The sequence below is a fragment of the Euphorbia lathyris genome, chromosome 9 (genome assembly GCF_963576675.1).
Source record: "Euphorbia lathyris chromosome 9, ddEupLath1.1, whole genome shotgun sequence".
Taxonomy (NCBI): Eukaryota; Viridiplantae; Streptophyta; class Magnoliopsida; order Malpighiales; family Euphorbiaceae; genus Euphorbia; species Euphorbia lathyris.
The window spans coordinates 74,292,486-74,314,206 of NC_088918.1; the positions used below are offsets into that span (position 1 = coordinate 74,292,486).

At 36.7% G+C, this 21,721-nt stretch overlaps 1 protein-coding gene across 1 annotated transcript; it reads left to right on the forward strand.

Annotated features, from left to right (window-relative positions):
- The first annotated feature begins 9,705 nt into the window (after positions 1 to 9,705).
- LOC136206857 (14 kDa zinc-binding protein-like) lies at positions 9,706 to 16,805 on the forward strand. Its single transcript, XM_065998049.1, has 7 exons — positions 9,706 to 9,811; positions 9,898 to 9,987; positions 12,380 to 12,466; positions 13,610 to 13,757; positions 14,981 to 15,098; positions 15,956 to 16,032; positions 16,666 to 16,805. The coding sequence occupies exons 1-6, from the start codon at positions 9,780 to 9,782 to the stop codon at positions 16,021 to 16,023; spliced, it is 543 nt and encodes a 180-aa protein (XP_065854121.1). The 5' UTR covers positions 9,706 to 9,779; the 3' UTR covers positions 16,024 to 16,032; positions 16,666 to 16,805.
- Positions 16,806 to 21,721: the final 4,916 nt, after the last annotated feature.

A 21,721-nucleotide genomic window follows, 5' to 3' on the forward strand; every position in this document is an offset into this window, starting at 1 on the left:
ATTTGATAAAATTATTAAATCTCATTGATAAAATATTCCAACACATTAAATTTAAATGCTTTGATTTAATTGTTACTAATGTGTTTGTTCAAATGTTGAGTATTTAAATTCACAAGTATTAAGAGACATTAAGACTAAGGCCCAAAGCCCATGAGAAAGTGTCAAAGCCCAAGTCAACAGATCCAAGCTTATGGATCAACTCAGCTCAGCAAGAAGAAGGATCCAAAAGCCTTGCTAATTGCTTCATGATGAAGCTGCTGAGCCGAACGGATAGAAAACAAGGCAGAAGTTGACCTCAACAACTTGGAGACAAAGCCAATCCATTTTGGAAAAAGGTCAAACGCCACAGAAAGCTATCAAGAAGACTTTACCATAAATGGAGAGACAACCTGACGCTTATTGACCAAAAGCACCTGATCCCTGATCAACACAGAAAAGGCAACGTTCTTATTGGCTGAAGACACTGAGCACTGACGAGCGAAAGTGACAGTAAAGCCGCTTCCCTCCAACGGTTATTTCAAAATTCGAAATCACCGGAGGTTCAGATGTCACTATAAATAGGCCTCTCATTTGCTTAATTCGATGCAGATCTTCAAAAATTCGAAACACTGACCAAATAGCTATCTGAAGTTCTGTGCCAAAGCAAAGCAAAAAAATATTACACTCACTCTCATTTTGTGTAAAAGACTAGATTGTAGATCATCTAAAGTGTTATGTGTATTTAGAACAAAACCTTTATCAATTCTAAAGATTGTAAGGAGATACTGAGTTGTTCGGTTATAGCACTCAGTGGTAGAATAGTGTTGAGTATATGATATAGAGGAAGGTACTCTGTATACTCAGTGACTATTGTAAGAGGTTTGTGCTCTACCTGAAAGAGCTCAGTAGTGGATTAAAGCTCGGAAGGACTTCGGGGACTAGACGTAGGCAGGAGGCCGAACCAGGATAAATTTATTGAGTAACATTTTCTAACTCTTAACTCCTTATCTGCTTGCTTTGTACTGTGCCTAGTAAAACGCTAAAACTGATATATATTAAGTTGTGTGTTTTTTGAGTAATGAGTTCAAGAATAAACTCTAACGTTATTTCCTGACTCAACGTTAGAAGCAACCTTAGTCTTAGATTAACTAAAGTTGCCTCTGACCTTACTCAGCATCACTATGTTAAACAACTAAGTGAAAAATCTTAAGTATAAAAAGAGAGTCAGCCTTAAAGGAGGAAAATTTTAAATAGTTCCTTAACCATCCCTTGGAACTAATTCTCACATCACAATGGACCAACAAAAGATATTGGAGTCCTTATATGAGGTAAGTAAGCTTGATATGACCTGCACTTCTGAATGAACTCTACTACATCTTGGGCCATTTTGGGCCAATAGATAAAATCAAACCATTCTTACTAAGGTGTCTCTGCCCTTGTGGCTACTACATACACCTTGGTGAATCTCCTAAAGGATGTATTGAGTGTCGATAAAGCCAACACATTTGAGCCAAAGTTGATGGAAAGACCTTCGGTAAAGGGTGTTATATACTACTGTATATTAGTGTGACTTCCAGATGACTTTGATTTGTTCAATTTTTATATTCTGATAGAGTTTCTACTGTTAAGTAGGAAAAGATGGGGAAAAATCACTCATTGCTTAGGTCTAAAACCATTACCTAAACTTCGTGGATGCTTGCATGTGATATGACCTTAATGTTATAGGGAGAGGTTTCTTGACCCGTCTATGGTTGATGATATCTTAGATAAATGATCTGCCTCATAATTTTCCTCTTTTTGGGATATGCATGCATTGATTTCCTATTTTATCCCCTCACGTTGTCCCAAAGTCATGAGTTTTCGTGCAAGTGCCAAGTACTTTTTCATTCGACTATTTGGCTTCATAACTGCTTGAGATCTTGTTGACTACTAATTTGATATCGTTTTTCAGGATGGCTCAGTCTAACTTTATTACGTTCAGAATTCTGATTCCCTAAAATAGCGCCGCATTCTCTATTGCATTATTAGAAGTAGGGAAATATAGTGTTGCTGCATACGAAAGGTGATCCCATCCAATTCTTTGATGAAAACTCCAATTATAGCTCAGTCTTTGTTTTAGCTTCCATCCGCAAATACTTCCCACGTGTTCATCGCAGTTTGTTTGACTTATCTTTAGGGGTTTCTATCAGAAATTCTGCAAATGCTTGAGCCTTGAAGGCCCTTTTAGGCTTGAACCTTACATCAAACTCTGTTAGGCACAAGGTCCATTTTACTAGACTTTCGGACATTTCGAGACATTGAAGTGCCTTTTGTGGGTGTTATTATCCACACCACGATCAAGTGGCTATGGAAGTAGTGATAAAGCTTTTGGGTTGGGATAACCACATCATAGGCTAATTTTTCTAGCTTCAAGTATTGTGTTTCTACATCCTTTAATACCATGCTCACATAGTAAATAAAAAACTGTCTGATTCCTTTTCCCTTACTAGGACCATCCATACAGACTCGTCAAGCATGATCATATAAAGATATAGGATTTCTCCTCGAATCGATCGACTCAATAGTGGGGGCGAAGCTAGGAACTCTTTTAATTTCTCTAAGGACCTTTGGAATCCAGTCATCCAGTCGAAGTTTTTATCCCATTTTAAGCTTTTGTAGAAAGGCATGCATTATTTTGCCGAGCATGAGATAAAACTTCATAGGCCATTGATTTTTTCGTTGAGCTTTTTGACGTCGTTTATTTATTTTGATGGTTCAAGGTCTGTGATAACCTAGATATTATCCGGGTTTGCTTCTATCCCTCTTTGTGAGATCATGAATCCCAAGAATATGCTAGAATTTACACCAAAGGTGTATTTTTTGGGGTTTAGTTTGAGCTTATATTTCTCCAGCATTCGGAATACCATCTCATGGCCTGTATCGTGCTCTCCAAAGGTTTTGATCTTGACAATCATATCGTCCATGTAAAACTTAATTTTGTCACCAATGAAGTCTTTAAAGATTATCAGTCTTTATTATGTACCACATGTGTTCTTTAGGTCGAAGGGCATAACCTTGTAGCAATATGTTCCCTCAAGAGTGATAAAACTAGTTTCTCCCTATCGCGCTCAGTCATGGGGATTTGGTGATATCCGACTACTGCATCTAGTTTGCTAGGTCGAAGGGCATAACCTTGTAGCAATAGGTTCCCTTAAGGGTGATGCAACTAGTTTCTCCCCATCTCCCCTAGCCATGAGGATTTGGTGATATCTGATTGCTGCATCTAGCATGGAGTAAATGGCACGTCCCGTTGTTGAATCTACAAACCTATATATGTAACTGACGGGTGTCGAATCCACCAAAGATAAATATAACTTACTTGACCGAAATATGGATTTGTAAAAAGGGTAAGCAAAGGTCGAACTCAAGGGAATATTACTGACTCAAAACAATAATGACTTGATAAATAAACAAAGTAAATAATCAGGGGGTTTTGATTTGTGAGGTTTAACCAATTGTGAAGAGAATTTCAAATAAAATAAAATTAGCAAGAGTAAATATGATTTTGTAAACAATGTTTGGAGAAATCCGATCAAGCGGGTTCGCAGGTAGGTAATTCACTCAGTATCGATCACAGACAGATAAAATAGACTCTTATACACATACCGGATCGGTTTGGAGTATTCTTCCTTAATATTAAACTGGTCAAGCACGCGCGAATAACCGGTTCCTAATCAATAAATAATCCTGCCTCAGCGGTCAAGATTTAATCTATTGACAACCTGATGAATTAGAAAAACCCGACCTTAGCCAACCGACACTCAGCGTCGACGATTTAGAAACTAAATTACTTGTTCATTCGACTCAAATAAACCTAATTACTTTTGTATTAATGTCACATGAAAGACAATCTCAAGTTGTCAAATCTGAATCTATTCTTTCAAATACAAAACTAACTTAATTTATATTATCGATTGCTACTATGATTAGTTCATTTAGGTAAAACTCTAACTTTACCAATTCATCCGTATGACAATCCAATTCAAAGAACGACCTACAGTTATCATTCAAAGCTTGAATAATCAATCGAGAATAAATCCCTAAATGCAATGAACAAATAAACGGTAAGATTAATAAGAATAATTAAAGCACAACGGTCTCACGATAATGAAGAAAAACCTCATTTGAATTAACCCTTAACCGAATATAAATGTTTAGCTACGAATAGCCATGGAAGAACACATGTTTCTGTTTCAAAAAGAGAACAAAAATGATACTAAAAACTAAAACCTAAAAAGAGAACTTTTTTCCTAAAGCGTAAATGAGGCTTTTTGTAGAGAAAACCACCTCCTAAAAGTTAGGTAACAAAATAATCTTTTTCCCAATAAAAATCTTTTCTAATCTGTCATATCTCCTAATTTCGTGCATGCTTAGTCATTCCCAACTGTCCAGGTTCATTCTTGATAGAATAAGGGAGAGTCCTGGTCAATCTGAACATCAGCAGATTCGGAGGTCCTTAGTCTTGGGCAAAACTAACTCCATTCTCGTTTCAGTTCCTTTAATTCAGCTCCAAATTCCTTTTTGGTCTAAAGTTTCTTCAATTAAGTCCAATTCTGCTCATTTTAATCATTTGAGTCCTGTGGAGGCAAATCAAACCAAAACAAGCAATAATACCCAAAATAACACCAAATTAATTAAACAACCTAGCACTAAAATGGACATTTGAACGTTGAATTGGACACTTATCAGTAACGCAATGAATACGAATCTTCTGGGCAAGCCTTATTGAAGTCAGTAATCAACACATAATTGTCACTTATCGTTGGTCCTTTTTTTTTTTTACTAAAACCATATTTTCCAGCCAAAGGGCATAATGTATCACTTAAATCAACTTCCGATTTGATGGTTTTTTGTCTTTCAAGTTCATGATTTATTTTTCTTTTATCTCACCGGTTCCATATTTGGATATGTATCAAAGGTGTGAGTCATTATGGGGAGACTCCGGTGACATCCTTTGGGCACTACACAAAGGCTTTAATGTTTATTTTCGAAGTTTATACCATTCCTATTTTCAATCGATGGGAGCTCTGATGTGGCCTTAGACCTTAGTCGGTTTCCCTTTGGCTAGCCACAGTGTCTCAATTTCTCTTATGGGCACTGTTTGCTCCTTTTCGTCTTATCGCTCTGAGGTTAGTGGGATTTATTTGAAATGAGGCCATGTACGTTTCTTTGGAAACTATTTGGTTCCTTTAAGGGATTGCCATTCCTCCCTCTATGGGTATCTTTCATGCTATGTGGTAGATGGATAAAGCTCCGGCTAATTTAGACAACAAAGGCTCCCCTATAATGGCGTTATATAACATGATCGTATCCACCATAAGGAATTCAACTTTGGTCCTCCACTTCATGTGTCTATCACATATTTCCACTTTTAGCTTGATACTGCTAAGTAGGGGGACCTTGTGCTTGCGGATTCCTATTAAATAAGATAAGGTAGGAACCAACTTGTATGGTTTCATAATCAACGCCTTGTAAGCCTTATTGGTGATGATATTCACTGAGTTGCCGATGTCGGTGAGTACCCTTCTAATTGTGAAATTTTTTTATGAGTACCTCGATGGCCAAGGCATTCTTATGTGCCTATTTAACAGCGTTTTCAAGCTACCGACTGAGAACTCTAAACCAGACTCTTGAAGCCTCTGCCTACCTTCATATGCTATTTTTCTCTTTACTAACCAATCTCTTTGGGGACCTCTGGCGATTATATAGATGCCTCCTTTAGGAATGCCATCTATAGCTTGTGATTCCTTCCACTCGATGACTGTCGCCTTTGATGACTTTTTCATAAAACGATCTAATACTCCCCTCTCTACCATTTTTCCAACTCTATTGCCAACTTCTTACAATCCTCAGTGTCATGGCATTCACTCATGTGGCACTCATATTACGTTCCATTACTCTAACGTCTTGAATGTTTGAGCTTCAGGGGATATTCGATGCGTCGCTTATTCATTTCCACCTAGTACAACATTTTTAGGGAATTAAGTGGCATGAAGCTACACTTAATTGCTATTTTCTCCTATTGCAATCTTGATTTGTGTCTTCCTTGTGATGCTGGTTTGAACTATTATCTATACCCATGCGGTCCTTTGTGCTGGCATTTTATTAGTAGGGGGTTGAACCTATGTCCATCCCATTTGACAAAATTCGTAGCCTGTTGCATTAGTTCAGAGAATATTTTGGGCTATCGTGTCGTTAACTCCCAAGATAAGGCCTTGATCCAGCAATTTACTGTCATGGCGTATACAACAACATAAACACTAAAGTGTCGGATTTGGATTGTGATTTTCTGGTAACGCTCTACAGAACACATAAGGTTTTCTCTAGGTTCATAAAGTAGGTAGTTGAGATATTGGATCGGGTTGCTTTCGGGTATCGAAGTGATAAAGTGATTATCGAACTCATTTGCCATCTAATTGAGATTTTAGATTGATCTGACATGCAATTGCTTGTACCAATAGGATTTTACCTCTTTTAATGTAGTGGGGAAAAGACGACACATACCGACATCTGTGGCCGTAGTAATTTCTAGCATTCTTATAAAGTTTTTCATATGTATTATCGGGTCTCCCATCTCATTGTATTTTTCTAGAGAGATGTGCTTAAAACCACGGGGCAATGGCTAACGTAAGACATGTGCACACAGTAAGGAACTAGTCTCTATTACCTCCGACATCTGAGCGTTAATGCATGCATCCACTATAACACTTTTCATCTCCCTTCGAATGATCTTAGACATAATCTCCTTCTCCACATGCCTCTCATTATCATCAGTATCGAAGGATTCTCTTTGATGAGTTTCTCATCGATCTTTAAAAGATCTTGCCATAATTGTCATTTTTACCTTCTCGAGATCCGGATCTCGCAAAACTCTTTTGTCACTTACTTCTCCATTATGGAGACTCTGATTCATCAGAACATTTCCAGGCTTTGCATTGAAAATCTAGTCTGCCCAAATGTTTATGTGGAATGTGATAGTCCGAATAGGATTCATATTCTCTTCCCCGCCTTCTCTCATACGATAGGGATCTAGATTTGGCTACGCCTTTCCATGGAAGAAGTAGGGCGGGTAGTCTTCCCCGTATGAATCTTTCAACAACTCTCATTATTAGGATGAAGAGAGTGGCTAGGAGTGGTTGCTTCAGCGCGTGCGAGGGGTTCACTGTTTTTCTAGATATCCTGTTTGCACATTCTAGATTGGAATCTAGCGATGTGTTCCTCCTACAGGGACACATGTAAACAATATGGTGTCTAGTAGAACACATGACATAATCACGTCGTTTTTCCAATTTGATGGTCTGCTCCACAACGTCCAATTTCTCTTGCAATTGTGCCAACGCGGTTGCGTGTTAGCAACCTCGAGTACAATGCCGATGTTGTAGTAGAGTTGTTTGGTTATGCGGTCCATGAATTTCTTGTTTTAAGGATCAAGCGAACTTATACATTCATGGAAATATCTATTAAGCTCACGAGTGATTTGAAGAAGCTCAAGTGTATTGTCGATAACGACTAAAGGTATTATGGGCTCTTGGATTTGTCGCGAGGATGGTGGATTCATTGTATTTTCAATATGAGTCATGGATGCTTATTTGTTCAATTCATGCTTACTGTACCAATTTGATACGAATGAATCTAGATGATAGTGTTCCGACTATGACTGTAATCATTTCTATTCTTGATATAAGATAGAAAAATGATCAAGGCAGTATCGGCGACCTACAATGCCGACGTTGTAGTAGAGTTGTTTGGTTATGCGGTCCATGAATTTCTTGTTTGAAGGATCAAACGAACTTATACATTCATGGAAATATCTATTAAGCTCACGAGTGATTTGAAGAAGCTCAAGTGTATTGTCGATAACGTCTAAAGGTATTATGGGATCTTGGATTTGTCGCGAGGACGGTGGATTCATTGTATTTTCAATATGAGTCATGGATGCTTATTTGTTCAATTCATGCTTACTGTACCAATTTGATACGAATGAATCTGGATGATAGTGTTCCGACTATGACTGTAATCATTTCTATTCTTGAGATAAGATAGAAAAATGATCAAGGCAGTATCGGCGACCGCACTCTCATACCCCACCCCCACCCCCCCCCCCCCGGGCCACGGCTCCGTCCCTTGAGTACGGGTAAATTTGTCACATGTAGCCCCCCTAAAATTAGTATATATTGACTCTACGTAGTATTCTTTCAACATTTAAAGGTAGATGAGATGGTTTTTGAGAGGTTTTATATTCAACTCACTCTTTATTCTTTTATTAAGAGGTAGAAGACAAGGAAAAGAAGTGCGCGACATCCATCCCAGGCGACCACCCCCCACTATGGACTCTTTATTCTGAATTCATTTTTATCATTATCATGTCTTTAGCATTTAAAAACAAGTAAACATACTTTAAGCGTTGGTGATCACTATGAATTGCAAAAACAACAAGATGATAAGCACAGAGGAATTGTAAAACATTGAGTACTAAATCATACATTCTTGAACACAATATCTCCACTGTTGCAATAATTAAACAAATCAGTAAAACCAGTCAATTTAAATTGTTCAAAGCACATGAAAATATAGGTTGATTTTGAATGAAATAACACAAATCTGGACGACTTTTGAGTATTTTCCTCCTGAATGGCTGTCGTCACCGAACCAACTTCCACCAGAATGATGGCCGCGATTCAATTCCGTCGGCAGGGGAATGTGGTGTACGCGATTTTGTTACTGGCAAAGAAGCTATTTTTGTAATTTTGCAAAGATAAAATCGTAAATTTGCATTTCGGATTATGTATTTGAATTTTTTACTTTTTTTTTTTGGGGTAAATAAAAAAAAAACCACTCTGGCTTCACTTTTTTGCCGAAAAAGGATTGTGATTTTTTTCTTTTCAAATACAAGACTGTGGTTTTTTCCGTTACACTATTTACGGATTTAGTGAAGATGCCGTTAATTTACTGACGTGGTTGAAGGGTAATTATGGATTTTTAAAAAAATTGGGGTCAATTTTAAAAAAAACCATGTGATTTCACTTTTTTTTTTTTTTTTGCAGAAAAAGGATTGTGGTTTTTTTTCTTTTCAAATAGAGGACTATAATTTATTCCTTACACTATTTACGGATTTGGTGAAGATGCCGTTTATTTGCTAACGTGTCTGAAGAGTAAATATGGATTTTAAAAAAATTGATCAATGAATTTTTTATAACTATTTTGGGTCTACAATATTGACCGATGAATTTCTTATAACTATTTTATGACTACAATATTGACTATAAAATCTCACATAAGCGCAATCTCATATGGTTGTTCAAGGCCTTTTATAGTCAATTTTTTTTAAAACTCATATTTGCCCTTTAGTCACGTCAGCAAATAAACGACATCTTTACCAAATCCGTAAATAGTGTAATGGAATAAATCACAGTCCTGTATTTGAAAAGACAAAAAAACCACGCTCATTTTTCTGAAAAAAAAGTGAAAGCACGGGATTTTTTTTTTAAATTTATCCCAATTTTTTTAAAAACCCATAATTACCTTTCAGCCACGTCAGCAAATTAACGCATCTTCACCAAATCCGTAAATAGTGTAACGGAATAAACCACAGTCCTGTATTTGAAACGAAAAAAACCACAGTCCTTTTTTGACAAACAAAAAAAAAAAAAAAAAAAGTTGAAACCACAGTAATTTTTTTGAAATTTACTTTTTTTTTTTTTTTACGTAGCTTTCCCATAGGAAAAGAGGAGCTCGGCGGAACTGGTTTCTGTAAATTATCCATGGCTGCAATTTCTTCATTCTCTCTTCTCCGGTGGTGTATATGTATCCCTTCCATCAGTACGTATCTTGTTTGAGTTGAAACTTTACTGAGGATTTTCGATTCTGTTTTGTAAGCAGGATTTCTGCAATTCGTGCGAGAGCATTCCCAAAGGCGAAAGCCTATTTCCCATTCAGCAACAGATTACTCCTTCCTAATCAATCTCGCAGGTAATTTGAATCCAATTCTCTTCTGTTTCTTTCAGATTTTGTGCTAAATTTTTGGAGCAAGTTACTATCAATTCAATGCATCAGCTCACTGCCTTTTGATTAGCTGTCCGTTATTGATTAGGGCTAGAGTATAATGTCAAGCAACTAAGCAAGCTCTTGTTTGAAGTGTGACACGTAATGGGTTTTTTCAACTCATTGAAGAAACAATTAAGAGTTTTTAGACTCAAGGCAGTTCCTGAATATTTCATCGTGAATATATGTTATTGTTCATCCAGCAAATATGTTCCTTTTGCTCTTTCACTCACACTTGTATACTTGCATGTGGTGTAATTTTGCTGATTCTTTCATCAATTTTATGTCAAATTATTGGGGATTGATTTTTATAGCTTTCAAATTGTTGCATTCTGGCAACCTTAAAAATTAATGCAAGTAATTTATAGATTGCCTTGGGGAGAGGGAGGGGTTGAAGGGGGACCCTAGGCCACCAAAAGGTCCAACACCTTTATCTTCTTAGTAGATGACTGATTTAGAAAGAGAAAAGAATACCCAAAATTAATACATATTTTCTTATTAGAAGTAATTTGAAACCTTATAATAGTTTGGATATTGTTGTATGTTATAGTATGAACGTACATGAAAGTAGCTAGTTGTAATAGAAGAATTTTAGAGAGCAGTCAAAGGAGCAACTATAGGGATTCATATATTTGTTTACTTTCTATCCCCATTCTTGTATATAAACTCTTTATCTTTCAATATATGTAATGGAGTAGTTTCTCCCAATATACCATGGTATCAGAACCTAGTTGAGCTTTTAGGTTTCAATTCATGTTTTGGATGTCTGAGTTGAGTTTCTCAAATTGAGTATTCCTTAGAAAGCAACCACATTTGGGTAGCCAGTTTCAGGTATGCCCTAGAGAGCAGCCACACTAACTCCACCTTCTTCAGAGATGGTGTTTCGTCTCACCACATCTCAGCCTTCAGTCACTTCTGGTCTCGTCTGTAACAAGCTAACAACTAGTTGATGTCTTTACTAAAGACGAACCTATATGTGGGATCTGTAACAAGCTAGGCATGCTTGCTGTCAGTGCTCCAGTTTGAGGGGAGTGTTATAGTACGAACAATTAGCTGTAATTGAAGAATTTTAGGGAGCAATATATGAATGGACTAGTTTTCTCCCAAAATAACATTGTGCAAGTGTAAAAGACCCACAAGAGGTAATTAAAAAAGGATTTATTTTTATAACTAACATGAGATCATATATTATTTTTCTTTATTGAAGGATGGGGAATTGTTAAAGTCTGAGTTTCTAGGTGCACGTGGATGACCTCACCTTAACTAGGACCAGATTATGATAGCATTTGGCTAATTCTAACGATTATAAATGGAAGTTCTAGAAACATATGAAATCATAGAAAGCATTCACGTTTCCTACTGTCACTGCTAAAAAGCACATTCAGTAAGGGATTTATCCTCTAGCTCCGTACTCTTCTATCTAGAGATTGAAGAATCTCATACGCACTTTCCGATACATGTAATTCTCCCATCCACCAAAGGTGGACGTGTTGTGGAGCCTCCTTCATGTGGTAGATCAATTAGTTCCTAGAGCACGTGCAGTTCACACTCAAGCAGTCAAGCTCTCAAATGAGTGAACCCACTCTGTTACCAATTGAAAAAGATCGCGTACTAACGAATAACGATCGTTAGGGAGTAGAAATAGGTCTCAGTCGAATTATTTTACTAACATTAAACTTAGCAAGAAATTCTTCTCTAGCGTTAGCAACTTGTGCATAGAAAACAAGACATTCTGTCATTAGATACTCCCTTTTCTTAATTATATAACAAAGATCAGACAGGCAAGCTTTATCTTCTCTCTTTTGAAAGGATTCTCAAGTTTTATCTTCTTTTGATTGAGACTACACAAATGAATATGCAGTCTAAGTTTTTCTTTCCTTGTTTAACCGTTATCTTAAACTTCAAATGATTCTTTAAGGTGATTTGCTTCTTTTAAATTTTGAGACTATAATTATGATATCTTCTCTCTTGCATGAATAAATTCTTGTATATACTTGGATATCAGATTAACCATTTCGCATTTGGATAAAGTGTTGATTTGCAATCTAATCATAGATTAATTTAAGTTACATTTTTTTTAGGAAATATTAATGGAGAATAATTCCTAGTTAACCTCGATGCTCCCTAACAAAATCTCTGACCCTGATCTAGTGGTGCATGGGGTTTTTCTTTTCCTTGTATTTTTTCCCGAACAATGTAACAATTCTAAATTTTGGATCATATTTACTTCGGCTTTTCTGAAAACAATTTAAGTTATGAAAAACAACTTTTAGTTGTCAACTTGAATGTTTCCGGATGTTAATATATTTGCATTTTTTAGGTCTCTTTTGTGCACTAAAGCTGTTAATGACGAAGAGGCATTGGCCAGAGAAGCTGCAACGAAGGCTGAAAGTGGAGCTCCAACCATGTATGCTCCCCTTTCACATAGTTACCTTGGTTTGATATCATTTTTAAGCTATCGATTCTTGTTTGGGAACATTTAATACGCCGGGGGATAGCAAGTATCTTGTTGTTTTATTCTTGAACCAAGAAAGTTGGGAATGAGATAAAATGTTAGCCAATATCAGGATTTGGAATATTAGTTTTATTTGGTTCTCCCAAAAATTTCCATGAGTATATGAATTGAAAATTTTGCAATACTATTTGTGCTTTTTGAATAAAATGCGAGCTGGCTTCCTATTATTCAGCACTCTCCTCCTTCCCCTTTCCAAATTAATCTTTGAGCTACTATTTTTCCTATGCTTTTCTTGGTATTCTTCCTCTTCTTCCTCTCTTTAAGTAACCGAGCAGCGTATTAATTTCGTTCTGCTTAGCTGCTTTTCCATGACCTTGGGTTATGAACTTTCAGTCAATTGTAGTGCTGCTGTTAGTCTAGGGAGTACGTAGCAGTTACATACTTGATACTACCATAAGGAAACAGTTACTTTTAGTTATTTAATTATTTAAATTTATGTTAGATCTTTTTTAAATTTACTGTTAGGTGGTGGTGGATATTTGAACTTAATGTTCAGTCCTAGTTGTAGTTAAATAGATTAGGATTAATGAGAAGAAAGAAGTTTAAATTGAAGGAAGAGATGTTTCCCCTTATATTGTTGGGTACTTAACTTCTTATTAATGAGCCATTAGTTAAAAAAAGATAGGAAAATTTTAAGAACATCCAACTACGTGTTTTTTCACCAGTCAAGTGCCCGTAGTTAGATCAGATTCTTGTATGGTTTTTATGTGGAATTATGCTTTTTCCCCCTAACCTTCTGTATTCTTTTCCAGTTTTGACAAGATTATAGCTAAGGAAATTCCTTCATCCATTGTATATGAGGATGACAATGTCCTTGCTTTCAGAGATGTCAATCCTCAGGCTCCTGTTCATGTTTTAGTCATTCCTGTTCATGTCTTATTAATGAGCCATTAGTTAAAAAAAGATAGGAAAATTTTAAGAACATCCAACTACGTGTTTTTTCACCAGTCAAGTGCCCGTAGTTAGATCAGATTCTTGTATGGTTTTTATGTGGAATTATGCTTTTTCCCCCTAACCTTCTGTATTCTTTTCCAGTTTTGACAAGATTATAGCTAAGGAAATTCCTTCATCCATTGTATATGAGGATGACAATGTCCTTGCTTTCAGAGATGTCAATCCTCAGGCTCCTGTTCATGTTTTAGTCATTCCGAAGTTCAGGGATGGATTAACAGAACTTGGGAAGGTTGGTTTTCTGATACCTATTTGGTTAGGATCATATGCGGTAATATTGTATTTGTGTTATCTTCAAATGGATACAGAACATGTTTATTCTATAGATTAACAATAAGTAAAATGAATTTATTAATGGGAAAAGTAAAAAAAGAAAAGAAAAAAAACACGTGGTTTCATGGATTTGCAAGTAGAAGTGCAGTATTTTTTTGTTGCAAAAGAGACCATGTGCTTGTTATCCAGGAACTTGTTCAGAAATACTGTTATGAAAGGAAGATAGGGGTCACACCTCAGCTGAAAAAGGAATTCAACTAATGGTCGGTGTTGGTCTTGTTTGACTGCTCTAATGTGACACAATGAGTTGTTGACTTTTGTTGACGTGACGTGACATATTTACTTTATGATGCGACGTGTTTACTAGATAAAATGACAAACGGTGTTAGTCAATTTTCTTTTTTGCTAAAATTACATGGTCTATTTTGAAACAAAAAATATCACATTCCTCTATCTGTAAATCCCTAAAACCATATTAAACCAGATGGTTCTTCATAAGAGTATTCATTGCAGAATTAGGTATTCAGCTTAATGAAGCATGAAGTTCTCAAACTTGATTTACTTTCCTAAAAGAAGTTCTCTACTCCACGTTCTTCTCCGAAACCAAGTTAACACTTGAGCTTTCTAAATACCTTCAGCAAGTCCCTCATTACAAGACTGTTTCAGGTAGACAATGGAAGTGATTATGTACACAGTGGGGCAGGTTTGAGATTCACATTGACTAAATATTATCCTTCAATATTTATTTGATTATGTTGGTGTATTAAGCACCTAAAACTTAAGAAAAAGCATCAAACCTTTTCCAGATTGACTAAATTGCATCACAAGCCTCTAAATACCTTCAACATAGATGTTCATTCATGTCAAAGGTTAGCATAATTGATGACTTTTCAGCCAGAATTTTCTAAATCTTCCATTTGTCCTCTCTGTCAACATGTTAAAACCATGTATCAAACAACTAATGTCTGCTTAATGGTTTGCCAGTGAAGTGTTGAATTTTGAAAATCTTGTCAGCTGGATACGACTGTAGATTGAGAAAAGGATAGAAATTAGGGGTTTCTAGCTTGGTTGTTAAGAAAAAGTAATTGAGGTCGCTACAACAACTACCAACTTCTCCAAAGAAGAGAAATTGGATTTGATGAATCAACAAATCCTGTATATTAATATTTGGTTCCTTGTCAGGCAGAAGCAAGGCATTCGGAGATATTGGGTCAACTTCTCTATGCTGCAAAAATAGTGGCTGAAAAAGAAGGAATTCTCGACGGCTTTCGTGTCGTTATCAACAATGGTGCTGGTGCTTGTAAGTAACAATTTTGTCTGACTAATCTGATACATGGAATTGGAAACGGATAAGAAAGCTGAAACAGAAATGACACTGAAAACATATTTAGAAAATATTAGAGATTTACTAAATGTGTGATTAACTTGAAAACACTATTTTAGAAAACGAGTTTCCAAACTGTAAAACTAAAACATGAGTTTTCAATTTTCTTAAATTAAGAAATGCGACTTCGAAACGTTTTTTTACAAGTTTCGAGAGTTTCGATTTCCAAAACTGAAACGTTTTGGAAACTGAACCTTTAATGGTCACTGAATTTCAAAATGTAACGTAAAAGTCACACAACTTTACACTTTGTTAGACCGGTAGCAACTAAACTTTAATCAACGTCTCAAAATGACCTTTGATGGCCTCAAACTAAAAAGTTCCAAGAATTATGTTATTCTAAGCAACTTTAATTCTTGAAATTTTTTGTTTTGAGGTCATTTAGGTGTTGTTTGGTCAGGAGAGAGTCAATTTTTAGAGAGAAAAAGCTAAAAAAAAATGGTGATTTTGGAAAATAAAAAGTGTGATTTCATGGTAAATGTAGTTCTGACCAACTTTATTTCTTGAATATTTTCATTTTGATGTCATTAAGTGTCATTTTGAGGAGTTAGTTAAAGTTTAGTTGCTACCAGTCTAACAAAGTGTAAATTCCAGTGACTTTTATGTTAGATTTTAAAGTTCAGTTACCATACCGTGAAAATTGGTAAAGTTCAGTAGCCATGGATGTAATTTACCCAATCAAAATTTCCCTGCAACATAATCTGTGGCTGAATGTTGTTTCCAGATATGTACTTGTGCTGATTCTCTCTCTCTCTCTCTCTATGTATGTGCAGGTCAATCTGTTTATCACCTTCACTTGCATGTTCTGGGTGGAAGACAAATGAAGTGGCCACCTGGTTAAGTATTTAAAGTAAACTGTTTGAACCTAATTACACCAACAAAGGACTTACATTTCCCTTAATGTTTTTTAGCATTATTTTTGGGACATTTTAATGTGTTTTTTTTTTGGGTATTGCTATATACTGCAATTTTTTTTCCACCCACCGCACTCTTTTGACATTTATGCCCTTATCATAATTTTTTATCAAAAACCAAAACTTTTTTTTTCTCTCTTTTTGATTTTTTTTTTAAATGGATTTGGCCTAAACAGGCAGCGCGCACCGTTCCACCGTACGGTGGAACGAACGGCATGCCCGTTCCACCCGTGGTGGAAACGGCACGTCCCGTCCGTTTAGGCTAAATTCATACGGATTCCGACTCCGATTCGGAGGCGGAACCCGTGATTTCGGAGTAATTTTTAAAAAAAAAACCTTACGGGAGCATTCATGAAGCCTTTACCCGCTCATGCCTTTGGCGGCATGTCGTTTTAGGTCGGGTTTTTTGAAAATCCAAAAAGCTAGAGAGAATTTGAGAGTTTTGAGTTTTTGAGTTTAAATTATGAGGAGGGTAAAATTGTCAAAAAAGTGCGGTGGTTGGAAATAATACTGCGGTAAATAGCAGTCCACTTTTTTTTTCTTTCTTAAAAATAATAACTTGTTAGCAGTATTTAGGGCAATGCACCGGAAGGCCTCTTGCTGCTATCATTCGTTGAATTCCTCGAGGATAAGCATAATGGTGAACGTTCCCAAAACAAAGTATTTAGGGCAATGTGATATTAGTGAGGACATGACTAATTGCCATTATCGAAAGACTGCAGGTGGATTGGAGATTTTCTGTGAGTAATTTACAAATTGTATGATGATCTCAACGTCGAATTTGATATCATATCTATTTATGCTCAGCTATTTTTGGTATCAAAACAGGTTTTCATGTTATATGATTTATATTTCAGATGGTTTTTTTTTTTTTTAATGCAAAGTTGGATAATTTATTAAGAAATAATGGAACGGTTACACAGAAACAGAAACGGAGGTGGATTGGAGAACCACACACCCAAGCAACTGTTATCTAGCTAATAAATGAGCCAACACATTGGCTGATCGTTTGATAAAGGACACTGAACATTCCTCTAGATCCTGTAGTAACGCTCTACAGTTATTGACTATGACATAGAAAGGCGATGAGACCTCCGATGTGCGAGCCAAGGCTTTGACAGTAATAAGAGTGTCTGATTCAACTAAAACTCGACTCCATCCACAAGCTTTTATCCAACTGAACGCCTCATGGATTGACATAGCCTCAGCCATTGCCGCGTCTGCTGTAAACGGTAAGACATCATTTCGTGCTGCAATAAAGGCACCAGCAGCATCGCGTAAAATACAACCAAAACCTGCGCTAGATGTTGCTTCTCGCCAAGCTGCATCGGCATTTAATTTGACGAAACCCGTGCAAGGTGGAGACCAAGTCGGCGAGGCAGCAGTACCAGCAGCATTGCGAGGAGCTGTTACTGATCTGATCTGGGCCGCTTTTCACTCGGTAAGGAAGGTTACGGCCCTCTGATACACAGACAATGCAGTTGTTGTTCGTTGGTTCCATACAAGTTCGTTTCGTGCGCTCCAAATCTGACTGTTGCTGCAATTTCCACTTGTTAAACAATGTGGTATCAAGTGGGTTATTTCTGTAATTATGTGATCGTGAAGAAATCGATAGCTTTAGTTTTTAAATTAGCAATTACCTTAAGCTCTCTTCAAGAGTTAGGATTTGATTGCTGTTTGATTGTTACATAGAACTTTTTTTAAAAAAAAATTGACTTGTCGTGTCACATTGTCAGAGTGTTATACACTCTCTAAATAATTGACTAAATTTGATAATATAGAGAGTTATATCAACCGTTGATGTTCTTAGTCACTTTTATTTTTAGTTAACTATGTAAAGCATATATTATATTTTTTCAAGAAAGACAATCTAAAACGAGCGGCTTAGACTTTGTTTGGATGAAATATAATTAAAGTAAGGTAATATAAAGTGAAGTAAGTAAGTTGTGTGAAATAACTTGTTGTGTTTGGATAAATTGTAAGGTAAATGATAGTTTAATAATGTAATTGTATTTTGTTTGATGATAAAATAGAGTAAAGTTATAAATAAAATTATTCTTATATCATTTCATTTGTATACATTACTTTTCAATTACACCCCAAAACAAACAAGGTTACTAATTATATTTAGGGAAAAGTACAAAAATAAACCTTGTGGTTACACCTGTTTTCGATCGGCACCCACGTGTTTTAAAAGTTTGCAAAATAGTAGCTTGAGGTTCATTCCGTTAGCAAACACATACAAAATTGACTAACGGTGTTAAAAGTCAAAGGAAAAAAAGTTAATTTGGTTCTTATATTTATTTATTTTATAAATTAACCCCCTTATTATCTAATTATCACAAACAAACCCAAAAATAAAAATCAAATTAGATAGTGTATTTGATTTTTATTTTTTATTTTTGAGTTTGTTTGTGATAATTAGATAATAAATGAGGTTAATTTATAAAATAAATAAATATAAGGACCAAAGTAACTTTTTTTTCCTTTGACTTTTAATACCGTTAGTCAATTTTGTATGTGTTTGCTAACGGAATGAACCACAAGCTACCATTTTGCAAACTTTTAAACCACGTGGGTGCCGATCGAAAATAGTTATAACCACAAGATTTATTTTTGTATTTTTCCCTTATATTTACATTCACTTACTTTAAAATATCATCATCCAAACAATCTCTTAATATATTTCTAGCTCCTTATACTTGTTCAGAAAAATTAACCGCGTCCTATACCTTTAAAACGTCCTATTTATTCTTCGGAACTTGTTGAAAGTGACCATTGACACCTAAATCCATGTGCCAGAGGATGAGTAGGTTTTGAACAAATGATACACGTATTTCAAATAAGTTTAAAGAGCCAATAAATTACATACTTATGGAAACGAGAATTCAATAAATACTTGAGAAAATTGAGATTTTAATAAGTAAACTCACATGAAGTTTTTTTTAAGTCTAAAGAGCCAGTTTTTGGATAAGTACATTGGCTAAAACTGTATTATTCAATTTCAAACCCATTGAAGTGACATCATTAGTAAAATAATTGTTTGTTTGGAGTTGAATTTGAGGAAAACCCAAAAGAAGGATGCTACAAACTGGGAAGAGAAGGCCCAAGATTGGGCATTTGGATATGGATAGGCCTAAAGAGACTAATGTAAAAGCACGTGTTACGACTACTGCTAGCGGAAGTCGGCCAGATCGTGCAAAATGGGCCCCGACGTGGCACAAGGACTTTGTGTTTAATTAGGATTATCCTTAGTTATATGATTCCTCTCTAACTAGGAATCAGTTAGTCGTACAATCCTTCTTTGATTAGGAACCTTTCAAGCTAGTATAAATATTAGGTTATTATTATGTTTTGCGATATGCTTAATTCAATAAAAATACGATCTTAGCTTTTCTTCTCTAACAATCTTCTAATTGTCTGGAGCAAGCACTCGCTTGAAGAGTGTGGGTTTGATCACCCTTCCTGATCGTATCAACCGGTGCTCTCGTTGAGAGATTTTTTTTTGTGATGTCAGCAACTCCGAAGTCAGAAACTGAAGACCTTCGTTTGCTCATGAAACAACAAATCGACGCCCTAACAAAGAAATTTGATGGTCTAGCTACCGAGTTCCAGGCCAACAGAAATCGAAACAACTCAGCAACTGGGGGCGGAAGTATGGATTGTGCGAATGGGTCGGAAGGTCGATGTGACTAGACGTACCTCGCTTCAATGGTACTGATCTAGATATGTGGATTTTTGCCACGGAAGAGTACTTCGAGTTGCACGGAACAGCAGCTGATCAGCGACTGCATATCATTGGGTTAAATTTGGACGGAGATGCGGCTGAGTGGTTCCGATGGATGAGACGCAACAATCTGATTACCACTTGGGAAATTTTTTTGGAGAATGTTCGGAGCAGATTTGGTCCGTCGAAGTTTGAAAACCCACATGAAGCACTCTCAAAACTACTTCAACGGGGTACTGTGTCCGAATACCAATCGGAATTTGAAAGAATGATGAATCGTGTGACTGGACTATCCGAGTCGTTGCTAATTTCTTTTTACACCTCGGGACTGAAACCGTCATTACAAAGGGAACTATTAATCTCCAAGCCAGACACGTTAAGCGAAGCGTTTGCTTTAGCTCGTATTTATGAGGCCAGAATGGAAGATAATTGGACTACAAGGCACCCCAATAATAGAAATCGAATAGCCACCTCATCTGCAGAAATTCAGACACAAGCTAATCGAACACTGACGGCAAATACGGGAGGACTGCAAACTTCCATAGTAAATCTCACGACCACAAGACCAAATCCACCAATACTTCAATCTCCCCCGGTTACTACCAAAACAAACCCTCTTCCCATTAAATGGATCTCACCGGCAGAGAGGCAGGAACGCATGAGCAAGGGCTTATGTTCAGGGCAATTTTTATTGATGATGAAGCCAGATGAAGACAAAAAGGAAGATGACAAATTGACAGGAGATGATGAGGCAGATATAGTCGAAAGTGGAGACGTGTCTGTACTGAACTCTCTAACAAGCCACGGTAGCCCGCAATCACTGTAACTACTGGGAAAAATTGGCAATAAGGAGGTGAGGATTTTGATTGACAGTGGAAGTACTCATAACTTTGTACAACCCGGGGTGGTAGAGAAGTTGGGGCTAGCAACAGAATCAACACGGACATTCAAGGTATACATTGGAAACGAGGATTCATTGCTATGTGAACATAGCTGTCCGCGCGTGGAAGTCACCATGCAGGGCCTTAAATTCGAGCTGGATCTGTTCGTGCTACCCATCAAAGGGGAAGATATCGTCCTAGGGGTTCAGTGGTTACAAAGCTTGGGCAAGGTAACCCATGACTACGCCCAACAATCCATGGAGTTCGAGATATAGGGAAAGAAACAAATTTTGAAAGGGGACCCAATGGGTAAAATGAGAAAGATTAGCTTCCATCAAATACAATCACTCATGAATACAGAGGAGATCTATGGAATTTATGAGGTACACGCCGTACATACAGAAGGCGCAATCGTAGAAGCGAAGGCAACCGAAACACCAAATTCAGACCCTGCTATTAACGAACTACTAAAACAATATCATCAATTGTTTCAACAACCATCTACATTACCACCCCACCGTGTCATAGATCATCGAATTCATCTCCTGCCCGACACAAAACCCATCAATGTTCGACCATGTGGGTATCCCCATTACCAAAAAGGAGAGATGGAAAGCTTAGTAGCCGAGATGATGGACCAGGGCCTCATCCGGTACAGTCAGAGTCCGTTTTCTTCTCCAGTGTTACTGGTAAAGAAAAAGGACGAAACTTGTCGCTTCTATGTCGATTATAGAGCTTTGAATGCAGTGACAATTAAGGATAAATTTCCAATTCCAACAGCGGATAAAATGTTTGATGAATTGGGTGGTGCAGAGGTATTTAGTAAACTAGATTTGCTAGCAGGATATCATCAGATACACGTGCATGAACGTGACATCTACAAGACTGCCTTCCGGACACATTAAGGCCATTATGAGTTTTTGGTTATGCCGTTCGGTCTGACCAATGCTCCTTCAACATTTCAGGCAACCATGAACCGCCATCTTACCCCTTATTTGCGTAAATTTGTGATTGTTT

Bases quoted from the DNA above. Each gene is read 5' to 3' on its own strand.
- LOC136206857 (XM_065998049.1), top strand. From the start codon at position 9,780: ATGGCTGCAATTTCTTCATTCTCTCTTCTCCG. The intron at 9,988-12,379 runs GTAATTTGAATC...TGCATTTTTTAG, and splicing joins CTTCCTAATCAATCTCGCAG to GTCTCTTTTGTGCACTAAAG. The intron at 12,467-13,609 runs GTATGCTCCCCT...ATTCTTTTCCAG, and splicing joins GAAAGTGGAGCTCCAACCAT to TTTTGACAAGATTATAGCTA.